This window comes from Typha latifolia, chromosome 3 (genome assembly GCF_019914945.1).
Source record: "Typha latifolia isolate L0001 chromosome 3, TyphaL0001v2, whole genome shotgun sequence".
Lineage (NCBI taxonomy): Eukaryota > Viridiplantae > Streptophyta > Magnoliopsida > Poales > Typhaceae > Typha > Typha latifolia.
Window position 1 is genome coordinate 510,962 of NC_133088.1, and position 12,109 is coordinate 523,070.

The window sequence follows — 12,109 nt, forward strand, 5'->3', positions numbered from 1 at the left end:
GTTTGTTGCTCTCAGAGGATGGACTCATTACTGCCTAAAGCTAGTTTACAAATCCATGTTTACGAAAACATCTTACTAAACCTACTACGATTTTAGATGGCCAGAAAAAATTTGCTTTAGCTATCAACAAAAAGTTAATTGCAGTGAACCGTAAATGTATATACACATCATAATTAGCAGATAAATGGATGACAAATATTAATGTATTACTAGTCGTCGCATAAAATGATCTCAATCTGTATGCCAATATAAAAGATACTGAAATAGGCACTTAAATCCTTTTCATTATTCACACATTACAAATTATATTGAAATGTAAATAAGAAATCTGTTATTTACAAATGATTGCCAGATAGAATCCTCAATATTGCAGTAATGAAAGTTTGTTTATGCATCTTAACTGAACCCCTCGGTCTATCTCATTGTTATCCATTTCTGTATACGTATGAAAGAACAGATTGATATCTCCTGGGAGAATAAAAGAATAGCTGCTGCACATTTGAGCGAGATCTAGCAATCCATGAAGTTCCCCGAAGTTGGTGATCTGTTGAACACATGAAAAGGCTAATATCATTAGTGCATCTTGCTATAAAATAGATACAACAAAGTGAACATACCATGTCAGAATAGATTCCAAGGAAAAAAAAGAGCCAAGAAAAACCCAATGATGACCGACTCCTACAGTATGTTCCTTGGAGAAAAAGGATCGCATCTAATACAGGAATTACTAAATCAGCAACCCCCCCCCCAAGGAAAAGATAGGATACCTAGATATTATAACTTTAAGCTAGCAGCTTGATCAAGCACAGCGTGCTGTTTGGTTTGGAAGTCTTTTAAATTTGAGAGGTTTACCTTAATCAATGCCGTTATCACAAGCCTCAAAGTGGGTCTCCATCATGTTTTCTTTGTTATTTACACACCCGAGCTGGGCCTCCATCTCGGGGTCCTCACTACTATTTACAAGCTCGAGTTGACTTTTAATGTTTAGGTTGTCCGTACAGCTATTTACAGCATCCACGTTAGGGAACTGAGCCAATCCATTCTCGTTACCACCATCAAATGGGTCAGAAAGAGCAGCACTTTCAGAAGTATAATCCAAAGAACTACAGGTGCTTCTGCATGAAAGTCTGTCATCATCTGACAGTCCAGACTTTTCTTGCAGCAGTGGCCCATGTCTGTTAATATTAAGAGTATTTACACTGCCAAAAAAAAAATCACAGTTCAATATAAGTATCAAACAGAAAAGAAGCCACTAGATAAAGAGAGATGAACCTAAACAAATAACAGCAGCTGATAAGGGACGTAAAATAAATTAGAACCATTGTAGCAAATAGATTAGATAACCCTAAACTTCCCCAAATAAAGATGTAGGCAAACATAAACCAAGTTAATAATCAAATTGCAATGTCAGCGGAATTATTTGTAAGAAGAAGCATGTACTAAATGAACAAATTGTACTTCAAGATGACAACTTGAAGAAACTCAGCAAATGCAACAGAAAGAAGATTCAAATTGAAGGGAAGAGAACACGAAAGTGATTTTTAAGTAAAGCCAAAATAATATCTCTGCTATCCTTAACATGAATGAAGCGAATCTGCCACTCCTTATCGGTGCAGTATAGGATCCAGGGCCAAAATGTTCAAACCATCTAAGATGATTCTCCAAACTTACCCTCAATAGTTGCTATCCTAACATGTGGAGCAATATTTGTTAAAACAAGGCTTATGTCAAAGTTGGAACATTTTGAAAGTATAATAAATAGGCTAAAACATCACAACTTACACAAATGCAATATTTAACTTCCTTAAATCTTCCATTTCAAAGTAGAAATGTAAATAAATGTATGGCTTTGATATTTTCAAAAGTTCATATATATTAATATGTCCTACTAAGGAAAGTTCTATTTGTGGTGTACATCGATCCTAGATGTTACTTTATGGGCATGATAAAAACAATCATACCTTTAAATTACAAAGGCATCTAGATATGTCCCTAATGCTAATATCCTTGACGTATAGTAAACTTGTCTTCTAAGTTTGCCTTCTTATATTGTGTCAGATCCTTATCCATGCTAAACATAATAAAATTAAGCAACTTCAAATTTTGAATCTCTCTTCTTGTGTATGATGCTTAAAGCACAATTAAGAATTTGAGAAGCTAGTGTAAGAGCAAAAATAAAATACGAAAAAATATACTTGCTGGTGAACTGAGAAGGAAATATACAAACACAAGACCAGGGCGTGAACCTTGCTTGTCGAAATCTGGATGTTTGGATATAATCAAAAACCGGAATGAGATTCTTTGACTTTGCTTCTACCATGCGACTTGGAATCCTTTCTATCTCTACTTCCCCGCAAATTGTACTAAAATTTTCTCCCTTGGAAGTCTCATTCGCCATGACTTGGAAGCATATCTGCAAGTAATTAATATGTTAATGCATTCTAAATATATGAGAACAAAAATTAATTCACACAAGAACCGTTTTTCAATGAACAGGACATGAAAGTACCCCAGATTTTGACCAAAGTGGAACCTGCATAGCATGCATCTGCAACTCAATCTCAGATATATACAAGTGATGATTCTCTTCAGCGCTAAGCTTTACTTTTGTGTCGGTACCACGATCAGATGGATAGATACTGGTTCCATTCCTAGTGACTTTCTGAACAATTTTAGTGCGTTCTCCATAACCATGATCGCCATATATATCAACACTATTGTCATGGTCTCTTCTGTTTCTTTTATGACATAAATCCCATTTTTGAAGTGCTTCGACAACAAACCTTGTATCAGTTTCTTTTGACGAGACATGGGACAAAGCACCTAGCCCAGATATATCAATGCCAGAACCATGAATGAGTGAGCGGTGCAGTACATAGTTTATAATACTGCCAGAAGGGGAGAATACAAGTAAGTAGTATTTTGGCCACAATGAAATATCATCTGAATGCAAATGGTCACCCCCGCAGTTGTGGAAGGCTGATGCGATAGCCCCAGATATAGGGCTGGCTGCACCTGTAGCTAATGCTGCAGCACCACGTACAGCACCTTTTAAACCATTATTCCCATTCCTTATTCTGCTTACAACAGACAGTGTGACTGGGGAACTAGATGCAAAAGAGCTCTTCTCATTTAGCTTTGAAGAGGATGGTGTCTGAGCAAAATGATTAGATGACTTAGCAGTCAAATCCACTAGAAAATTGTTATTTGTGAATCCGTTCTCACTGCACTGGAAGTTTGCAATCCCTCCATAAGGAGATATTGTGAATAAGTGACTAGTTCCCCTTGAGGAACTGATCATTATCCATTGACTATCACTACTAAAACTGATGTCTTTTATAACCTGACATATAAAAAAAAATAAGAATTATTACAAATCAGCAAATGTTGTTCAAGAAGAAGGTAATCAATTTTGTGAGTATATATACCGCATTGGTGATGCCGCGTTGCAACCTGTAGAGATGAATATGTGCCCCATTGGCATCTGACCCTGATGAGTTTCCTTGTGTAGAAGGCATAATTCGGAACACATTGATGTTCCGACCATGAATAGAAGCTGTCACAAGTAAAGTCCCACTAGGATCGAAGCACAAGGCAGAAATAGGACTAGTATGAGCCCTAAACTGGACAACAACAGATTTAGAAACAACATCCCGAACTATGACCTGCATTTGTAAAGAGAGGAAGCCATTGGTCAGAATGTGAACAAAAAAGTTTAGGGTTCAACCATGTGTGTGAAAATTTTATTCCATTATAGTAGATTCGTAGGCCAATAATGTCATTAATATCAACCATGATATGGGATTTTCAGGCTCAAAGAAACATAATCAGCACAAAATTCTAAGCGTAGGACACACAACACTAGACATAAGAACTCAGGCAAAGTTTGTACCATTCCAACGTTTTCACTGTCCTGGGCATACCCATTAATGGCCCCAACAGTGTTCAGGCCAGAATTCCCAAGTTTTGTAGAACCATTGTTGTTAGGCCGGAATTCCGAGCAGTACTTTGACAGCTTCTTATATCCAATATCTCCAAGTGTCACTATGCCAGCAGCCAGTTGCTTGCTTGACTCCTTTGCATAGTGTGCAACGAGACTGCCGTTTGAAGCAGACAATGGTAGGCCAGTAAAAGGACTTAAAATTTGAGGGCTTACTCGACCAGTATTTGAGATTTCAACTGGACTTCCACTATATGCCAACCACCTAGTACCCACAGCAAGTGGTCCGTATCCTATACTCCCAGAACCAGAAATTGGTGCCACTATAGGGTTAGTAAGAATAGTATATTCTCTCTCCAACGTTGCAGCATCAAAACAGTGAATCTGCAGAAATTTCATCATACAGATCATCATTGGAAAAATATCATACATATCATTATTGGAAATTTCATTATACATCTCCAAATACCATCATTGGAAAATATATCATCATACATACCTGGGAAGCTTGAGAAACAGCCACAACCCGAGGACTGCACCTTACTGAGTAAACAGCTGATCGGAACTTCAAGTCATGAACATACTCATGGGTTCTTAAGGAATAAAAACGAACAAAAGTAGGAAACAGGTTTTCACTGCTGGGGTCTTGACAATTGCCAATAGTTCCATTGCAAGGAGAGCCAAATATATCATAATTGTTTCCACTTCCATTAAATGATCCATCGCAAACAACAATTAGCAAAGGTCGAACATCAGCAAATCTATCCTCAAATCTCTTTGACGCAATTGGATTCTTTTGCATTTGCATGAAAGAAACAAGACCGTCATGTCTGGACACTAGTTGTCTTACATCATCAGCCTTCTCAACGTCCCAAACCTGGAAGCCTGACCTGTAAGACAACAACATAATTTGCCGAAGCACATCACCTTCAGATTCTAATTTGTCAAACCCAGCCCAATGCACCTGTTAACCAAACATCAAAACTGAGTCAAAATGTGAATCAACTAGTAGATCAAATTCAAACTTCTCATAGGTAATGCAAAAGACACATCAAATCATTATAGATTATGAAGCTAGCCCCATTTTTCATTTGAAAACTGCAGATGGAGCATTTTAACGGTGGTATGATTCATTGTTGACTAAATCAACAGTTCACATAACCAATTTGAAAACCGACACCATGATGCAACCTTGGTAGATATATAAAGCAAAAGAAACCCATGACAGGATCAAAGAAGATTCAAAAAATAATAATAATAATAAACTAACTGAAAATATTGTTGGTCTTTTACATGCTGAAGAACTTCTTTTATGTTTACTTACTCCCTTATACATGACTGGAATGAGAAATAATCTCCGATAAAAGGATGTTAGCAGAGAAAATCATCAGCATCATGGCATCTGAGTCTCACATTAAGTACAATACAAAATAATGAAACTATAGTGAATATAAATTGTGCAGGTGCACTGTTCAAGAAGCATTACCCACATCCATATAAAACACTGCTGGGATGGAGGGAGAGGGTCATTGCTAAACAACGAAAAAAAGAAATAACACATAATGCCAGTAAGATAAGAAAAGACAAAGAAACATCATATGCCTTTACATTCATAAACTTCAAAAGATCACCCATCCATGAGTACTAATAGTCTTGCCAGAATATACTAGGATGAATTGTAAGGTTCATCAATTAAATGCCTGTCGCCTTTTTCACCATCAGTACAACAATATATATGATTTAATATGGAGCCTTCTGAAACCTATATTGCTTGTGCAATCCACTGTTGTACATTGTTACTCCACAATCTTCTTACACCTCTTGCACAAATGGTGTCAATAATCTGCTTTGAACTTAATCCCGTGCTTTAGCCCATGGCGTATAGCATAAGTTACAAATACACATGTTGCACTTGCTTTGAAATAACTGAAGCGGCAAGAACTCTCCAATTGAAATGCAGAATATACATGCAAGCACTGAAATGATAATTGGCCATGTGCCCACAATTTTTATAGACAATAGTGCTTATTTCTTATAAGGAACTCGATATCTAATACTTTGGCAAGGGAATTTGAACTCTATAGCCCCAAATTAGCATCTTTTTCATGCATGAATTCTTAATTTATTCTTACTAGATCATCGGTTGAGCTATTTCCAGAGGCATTAACTATATTAGTGCCAACAAGATTTCCACTACAAGAATTGCAAACAGAGATTACCCAATCTAAAACAAAAAAAACTAACCGCCTTAAAGAGAAAAGGAACCTCCAAATCTCAACTAAATTCCCAAAGTTAACAATATAGAACGCATCGGAATACCTGATCAAAACATCCATCATCCTCGTGGTTGGTGATTGAGGACACGATCGATGCCCCGGCCGAGCGCAAGGTGGAAGCAGCCGTAGACGCACCTGAGGACATAATCCGCATATAATTTGAGAGGGAGCGGACGGAGAAGAGCCCATTATTGCCTCTTCCATCACCTCGCAGGGGTTTCTGGACATCGTTCCTCATCCCCTAACTCCCCAAACTCCTGAAAGAACCCAAAGAACAAATTGATGATAATAACCCTAGTTTCTCTTCCTCTTCGTCCAATCGGGTAGCTTCGGAGCATAACACCAGGCTGTTTCTTTGGTACCTTCTTCCAACAAGAAACAGCCCAAACCCTTCCTCTAGGTGACCAACATCTCCATCTCCGTCAAAGAACCACAAGATCGGATCAAATTGAAATCCTTGGCCTGCAAGGCCGATTCTTGATCCGAAAATCGAACTGGGTCGATAAAAAAATCGCAGCCTTTTGGGTTTGTTCGGACGAATTCGATCGAAAGGCTTAGGAGGGAGAGCTCCCAGGCCGCCGTATAATCTGGTGGATTGGGGCAAAAGGAGGAACTCTTTTATTCGACGAGAGAGGAGAGTGGCGACGAAAGGATTGCTTGTGATATGATAATGAAATAATGAAAAAGGAGAAGGGAAATAAGATGAGAAGGCACGGATTGATATCTTCCTCCCCAAGTCAAATAATAGCTTTGACAATTTGGTAAAACAAACGATGGCCTGGATTAAAAAAAGTCAGATCTTACGAGTTTTTTTAACTTAACTAGAATCTGTTCACCATTTTTATCGTTAATTATTCTTTTTTTTTCTTTAAAAAAAAAACAATTCAGATTAAAATAAATTAAATTCTATTTAATATAATAAATTGGAAATAATTAGTTTGGTTAAAAACTCTGAATTTTAACCGCCCAAGTCTCTAATTTATGTTTCGCAACTCATAATTTGGCCCAGATCTTCGTGTCACGTATGAAACGACGTATCTAAGCCTACTTTGACCTTTTTGGCAAGAAAAAGGTAGTTAGTGCTCGGTCTCAACTCGAGCCTAATCCAATCTGGCTCGATGAGCACCCCTAACACGAACTATTACATCCGCCTCCCATGTTATAATATACTCCGCTAGCTCTTATTAAAACTTCGTCACAACCAATCCATTAATGGGCAACATTTAGGTGGCATATTTTTATCAAAGGATTTAGGCTTATGATAACTTAGACTATCCTCCATCACCATACGTCACGCCATGGAGATAGTTTAAGTTCGCACAAAAACCTTTTATGCGAATGTCCTAATTATAATAGAGATTGGAGGACGGTGAGTTGAAGACAAAAGGAATCCAAAGGCTCGACACGACACGACACCCCACCCCCTCATCTCCATGTGTTGCATACTACGTGAAGCTTAGGCTACAAGAGTCAGGCTTGTGTTGCTGTCAGGACTAAGCATGAGTCATTAAAAGCTCGAAGAAAGATAATTAGAAGATAAGCTCATCTAATTATTCCTTTGGAGTATGGCCCTTCCTTGATATCTCTTTACAATCTTTTTTTGTTAGGAAGAAAAGGATCTATTGTTCTCTTCAGGTGCTACGAGTCATTGTTTCATATTTTTCTACTGTTTACTGTCTATATCCACATCAATATTTGCCAACTCAAATATAGAGCTTGAGATCATGAGAGTGGAGATCAGGTCAGCCACCTTATTCGATAGGACCACAATTGAATAATTATATCATTATTGTTATTGTTATTGTATATTATTAATCTCTTATTGTTATTATTATTGAGTCCAGCCCCATTGGATTTGGATCATACTCTTCTATAGGGATTATTGAGTTGGGCTTAGGGGTTGACCATAAATTGGGCTTTGATGGGCTAAGAATATTGATGCTGTTATAACTTAATTTAACAGAAATTGTATTTGGTCAAGTCTCGAGTTTAATTCAGCTCATTTTTTTTTTTATTAATCATTCACTGCGATTGCAATAATGTATATGCATATAATAAACCAATCAACAGCAGCTCTGCTCCGTTGACCTCCCTGCATCACATCTCCCAAAATCGGTTTGCCTAATTATGACTAGCTGTAAATAATTTCCTAGTTGCTCATTAATGACGCGATTGGTATGAGGCTCTACCTAATAACATTATATGGAATTAAATCGAAGGTCTTTAAGACAATCAACTTCGGCACTTGTATACTCTATTGCGTTGAAATTTCGATTGTGCATATGCATGGCAACTTGATATTATTAAACTATTATATGTAACGATCGCAGAGCTAACGTCCGATTAATGTTGTACTTTCGGAAAGCTTAGGCAACAAAAATCAATGATTGTAAATCAATGTAATGTAGCGATTGGGGTGATGCACTCTTGTTAACTTTAATTAAGCCAACGGAATGTATTAATTTATATATAAAAAAAAAAGATCCAGCTGATACAACAACCAATCAACAGTTGCCGCAAATACCCTGATTTTAAAATACTTTTGCATTTTGAGGCTGCAGAGGATTGAATATAAGATTTATTAGCGATGTAGAAAGCTCATGCAACTGTCGCATTATTGGACCTATCCATTTGTTTACAATAGCCTCGTAATTGCTTGCAACTAATGCATATGGTTTAAAGTCTATATTAGACAGTTAAAAATTCGTTGGAGACTAAATGTCTCCGTATCTAAAAAGAATTAACCTTTTGTTTAATTCATATCGAACTCATAAATAATTAAAAATATATATATATCTCATGCATTGCACAGGGTCCACCTTAGAACAGTCCATATAAGAACTACAATTGCAGCAAAGAAAGCAACAATCGTACTACTAGGTTTTCTTCTTCTTCTCTCTCTCTCTCTCTCGTTAAGCTTGGCCAAAACACTGTTACAATTCCTACGGCTACGATGACGGCAGCTTGACCCGTGGATTTCTCGCTTCTGACACCTTCACGCTTGGCTTCCCCAATTCGGTGTCTGTCCGACATCGGCTTTGGGTGCGGCATTCTGAACGACATGAAATCTGTAGATAATTCTGCCGGCATTCTCGGCCTCGGCCGAGAACCCTCTCTGGCTCAACGTTTAGCCAATTAATTATGGCATCGCGGAGTAAGCCCACAGCCTATGTTAACATGTTTGCCAATAAATTAAGAAAGTCTTAATACATTTATTAAATAGATGTATTGGATAAACATTCTTTGTCAATTACAAAGCCAAAGTCTAATTAGGAACCTTAACAGAGTCAAGGATAAGGCTAAACCATAGCACACGGCATTTGGGAGTATGACCATGTCTACCTAGATAATGCACTCCTCGTTCAACAATAACATATAATTTTTGACCAACGACAATAACATATCATTAATTGCTTAGTTGTGTTCTTGTTGTACTTTAAATCGTGATCAGCTTCTTCTATATAAGTAGTAGTTGCAGGAAAGAACTCAACAAAGAATTCGCTAGCCCCTAAACCAGAGCTTAAACATGGCGAAAACTATGCCACTTCTAGCTATTCTAACGCTCTTCTTCTTCCCCATAAGCTTCTCTTCTTTTAGTGGCACCCGCATCGAACTCTCCTACATTGACTCCAAGAACAACTTCACCAAGTCACAACTTCTCAGTCGTGCAGTGAAGCGTGACAAGCTACGCTTCGCCAGCCTCTTCTCCGTCTCCCGTGCATCCACCGACATCAACGTTCCAATCCATTGGGGAAGGGCATCTTACTCTAGCGAGTTCGCGATTGGCACGCCAGCACAAAACATCACGGTGTTGGTCGACACCGGCAGCGACCTAATCTGGACGCAATGCAAGTCCTGCACCACTTGCTTCTCTCAGCCCACACCACCTTATGATCCCACTAAATCATCGACATACAAGAGTCTCTTATGCAACAGCACCCTATGCCAAGCCCTAGCAAAGTCTTCATGCACCCCTGACTGCGAATATTCCTATAAATACGGCGACGGTAGCACGACGAAAGGCAATCTCGCTACCGAGACCTTCACCTTCGGGTCCACCGATCCCGTCGAGATCCCTAATATCGGGTTCGGGTGCGGCATTAACAACAGTAATGCAATGGATAACTCCTCCGGCATTCTCGGCCTCAGTCGGGGGCCCTTGTCGCTGGTATCCCAATTGGATGTGGGAAAATTCTCCTATTGTTTGACTTCCTATAACAATGATAGCACCAGCCCACTTCTCCTTGGATCTTTGGCTACATTGAGTGGTAACTCAAACCAATCCATGCAATTTGTAAAGAACCCTACTGTTTTCCCATTCTCCAGCTTCTATTACCTCCCCTTACAAGGGATCACAGTAGGTAATAATTTGCTGCCAATCTCGGAAACGGCGTTCAAACTGACGGCGAACGGGACTGGCGGATTCATCATCGATTCAGGCACTACTATCACCTACTTAACTGACGAAGTGTATCAATTGGTCAAGAAAGAAGTAATATCTCAGATAGAACTGGAAATATTAGAATTACGCGATGCCGCCGTCGACCTGTGCTTCATGATACCAATTGGGACCACGTCGGTGATGGTGCCGAAAATAATATTCCATTTTGATGGTGCAGATATGGATTTACCAGGAAAGAATAACTTCGCTATCGTAGACCCTTTGGGTTTAACGTTGTGTTTTATGATGAACAGCATGGAAGGGATATCCGTACTTGGCAACTTTCAGCAGCAAAACATGCACATACTCTACGATCTGGCTAACGGAGTGCTGTCGTTCGAGCCGGCTGACTGCAACAATCTTTGAGTGTTGCGTAGTTGTTTATCATCTGGTGCTGTTACTCTTGTTTCTCTCTCTCTCTCTATCTCTTTCTCTCTCTCTCTATAGAGTGGTCGCTTTCTCATGGTTTGCATGAGTGACAACGTGAAGCTCACGTATCCGTTAATCGTAATGGACGTTGCATAAATGATAAAGGCCGGTTTTGTGGTCTTTCCTTCGCTTGTATTTTATATTTTCGTAATAAAAGAGTGTTTCGAATTTATTTTGTCTCAACGTACATAGAGTACAGAGAGAGAGAGAGAGAGAGAGAGAGAGAGAGAGAGAGTTCTGTAACTGCCTGTCCTTTAAGTACATTATACAAACGAACATCTAAGCAAATTTAGCATGTACTAGAATATGCCCATGTAAAGTACATATGTATGGCTTTTGCTATTCACTTACTTGTATCGTACATGAAGAATTAGCTAGAAAAGTCAACAGCACTACTATTATGTAAAATGAAATACTTTTTTTTCCTTCGTTCAAATCGACTGAGTTCGACCATTTCTGAGAGTTGTCTGCTAGCTTGTTTATTATGTGGTGCTGTTACCATTCTTTCTATCTCTCCTTGGTCGTGTTGCTGCTTTCTCTCCGTGCCTTGCATTGTTAAAGATTAGCTCAAATAAAAAATCGTTAGAACGGGCTGGCAATGTTGGATCGAATTTGTTGCATATTGCTAACATTCTGAATTTTTTATTTCAGTATTTAAACAATATTTACCTCCTTTCACGGAAATGGAGATGTTCGAATAATATTTGAATATTCAATAATCCAAGAGTATGAAAGGAGCTAGTGTCCAGATTTTATTTGAATGAGTTTCTAACAATGCACGTGTATTTGAACGTCGTCTAGCTATTCGAACAGTATGCAAAATGGGTTTACAATAATTATGGATGTTTGAACGCCATCAACCTGTTTGAATGATCCGCTGATTTCTTCTCCTCTAAGTCATGCCTATAAAAACTCTTATTAAGTTTTAAGGCAAATGAGAGAAAAAGTGAGAGGGTTTTGCAAGATAAGAGGGTTTTATTAGAGAGCACTCCTCTATTATATTTAAAAGAGATTGGAGGCTTG

The 12,109-nt window shown here is 38.4% G+C and overlaps 2 protein-coding genes across 3 annotated transcripts; one reads left to right on the top strand and one right to left on the bottom strand.

The window, feature by feature from the left end:
- Nucleotides 1-185: 185 nt before the first annotated feature.
- On the bottom strand, nt 186-6,648 carry LOC140784406 (autophagy-related protein 18f-like). 2 transcript variants are annotated; one of them, XR_012108256.1, is made up of 8 exons: nt 6,260-6,587; nt 4,440-4,904; nt 3,893-4,324; nt 3,429-3,665; nt 2,510-3,343; nt 2,224-2,413; nt 853-1,199; nt 186-544 (listed from the first exon to the last, which is right to left on the bottom strand). XR_012108256.1 is itself a non-coding variant. In XM_073131804.1 (8 exons), exons 1-7 carry the CDS (start codon nt 6,452-6,454, stop codon nt 854-856), a joined length of 2,676 nt encoding a protein of 891 aa, XP_072987905.1. In that variant the 5' UTR covers nt 6,455-6,648; the 3' UTR covers nt 186-544; nt 853. The 2 variants fall into 2 exon arrangements, 1 of the variants encoding a protein (XP_072987905.1); XM_073131804.1 differs by having other exon boundaries at nt 2,247-2,413; nt 6,260-6,648.
- A 3,094-nt stretch (nt 6,649-9,742) lies between these two features.
- LOC140783456 (aspartic proteinase nepenthesin-1-like) lies at nt 9,743-11,023 on the top strand. The gene has a single exon (XM_073130346.1). It carries the CDS (start codon nt 9,743-9,745, stop codon nt 11,021-11,023), a length of 1,281 nt encoding a protein of 426 aa, XP_072986447.1.
- Nucleotides 11,024-12,109: the final 1,086 nt, after the last annotated feature.

Excerpts from the sequence above, each read along its gene's own strand:
- LOC140784406 (XM_073131804.1), bottom strand. The coding sequence starts at position 6,454 with ATGAGGAACGATGTCCAGAAACCCCTGCGAGGTGATGGAAGAGGCAAT. Across the intron at positions 4,325-4,439 it reads CTGTTTCTCAAGCTTCCCAG|ATTCACTGTTTTGATGCTGC; the intron begins GTATGTATGATG and ends AAATTTCTGCAG. Across the intron at positions 3,666-3,892 it reads ACAGTGAAAACGTTGGAATG|GTCATAGTTCGGGATGTTGT; the intron begins GTACAAACTTTG and ends TTACAAATGCAG.
- LOC140783456 (XM_073130346.1), top strand. The coding sequence starts at position 9,743 with ATGGCGAAAACTATGCCACTTCTAGCTATTCTAACGCTCTTCTTCTTC.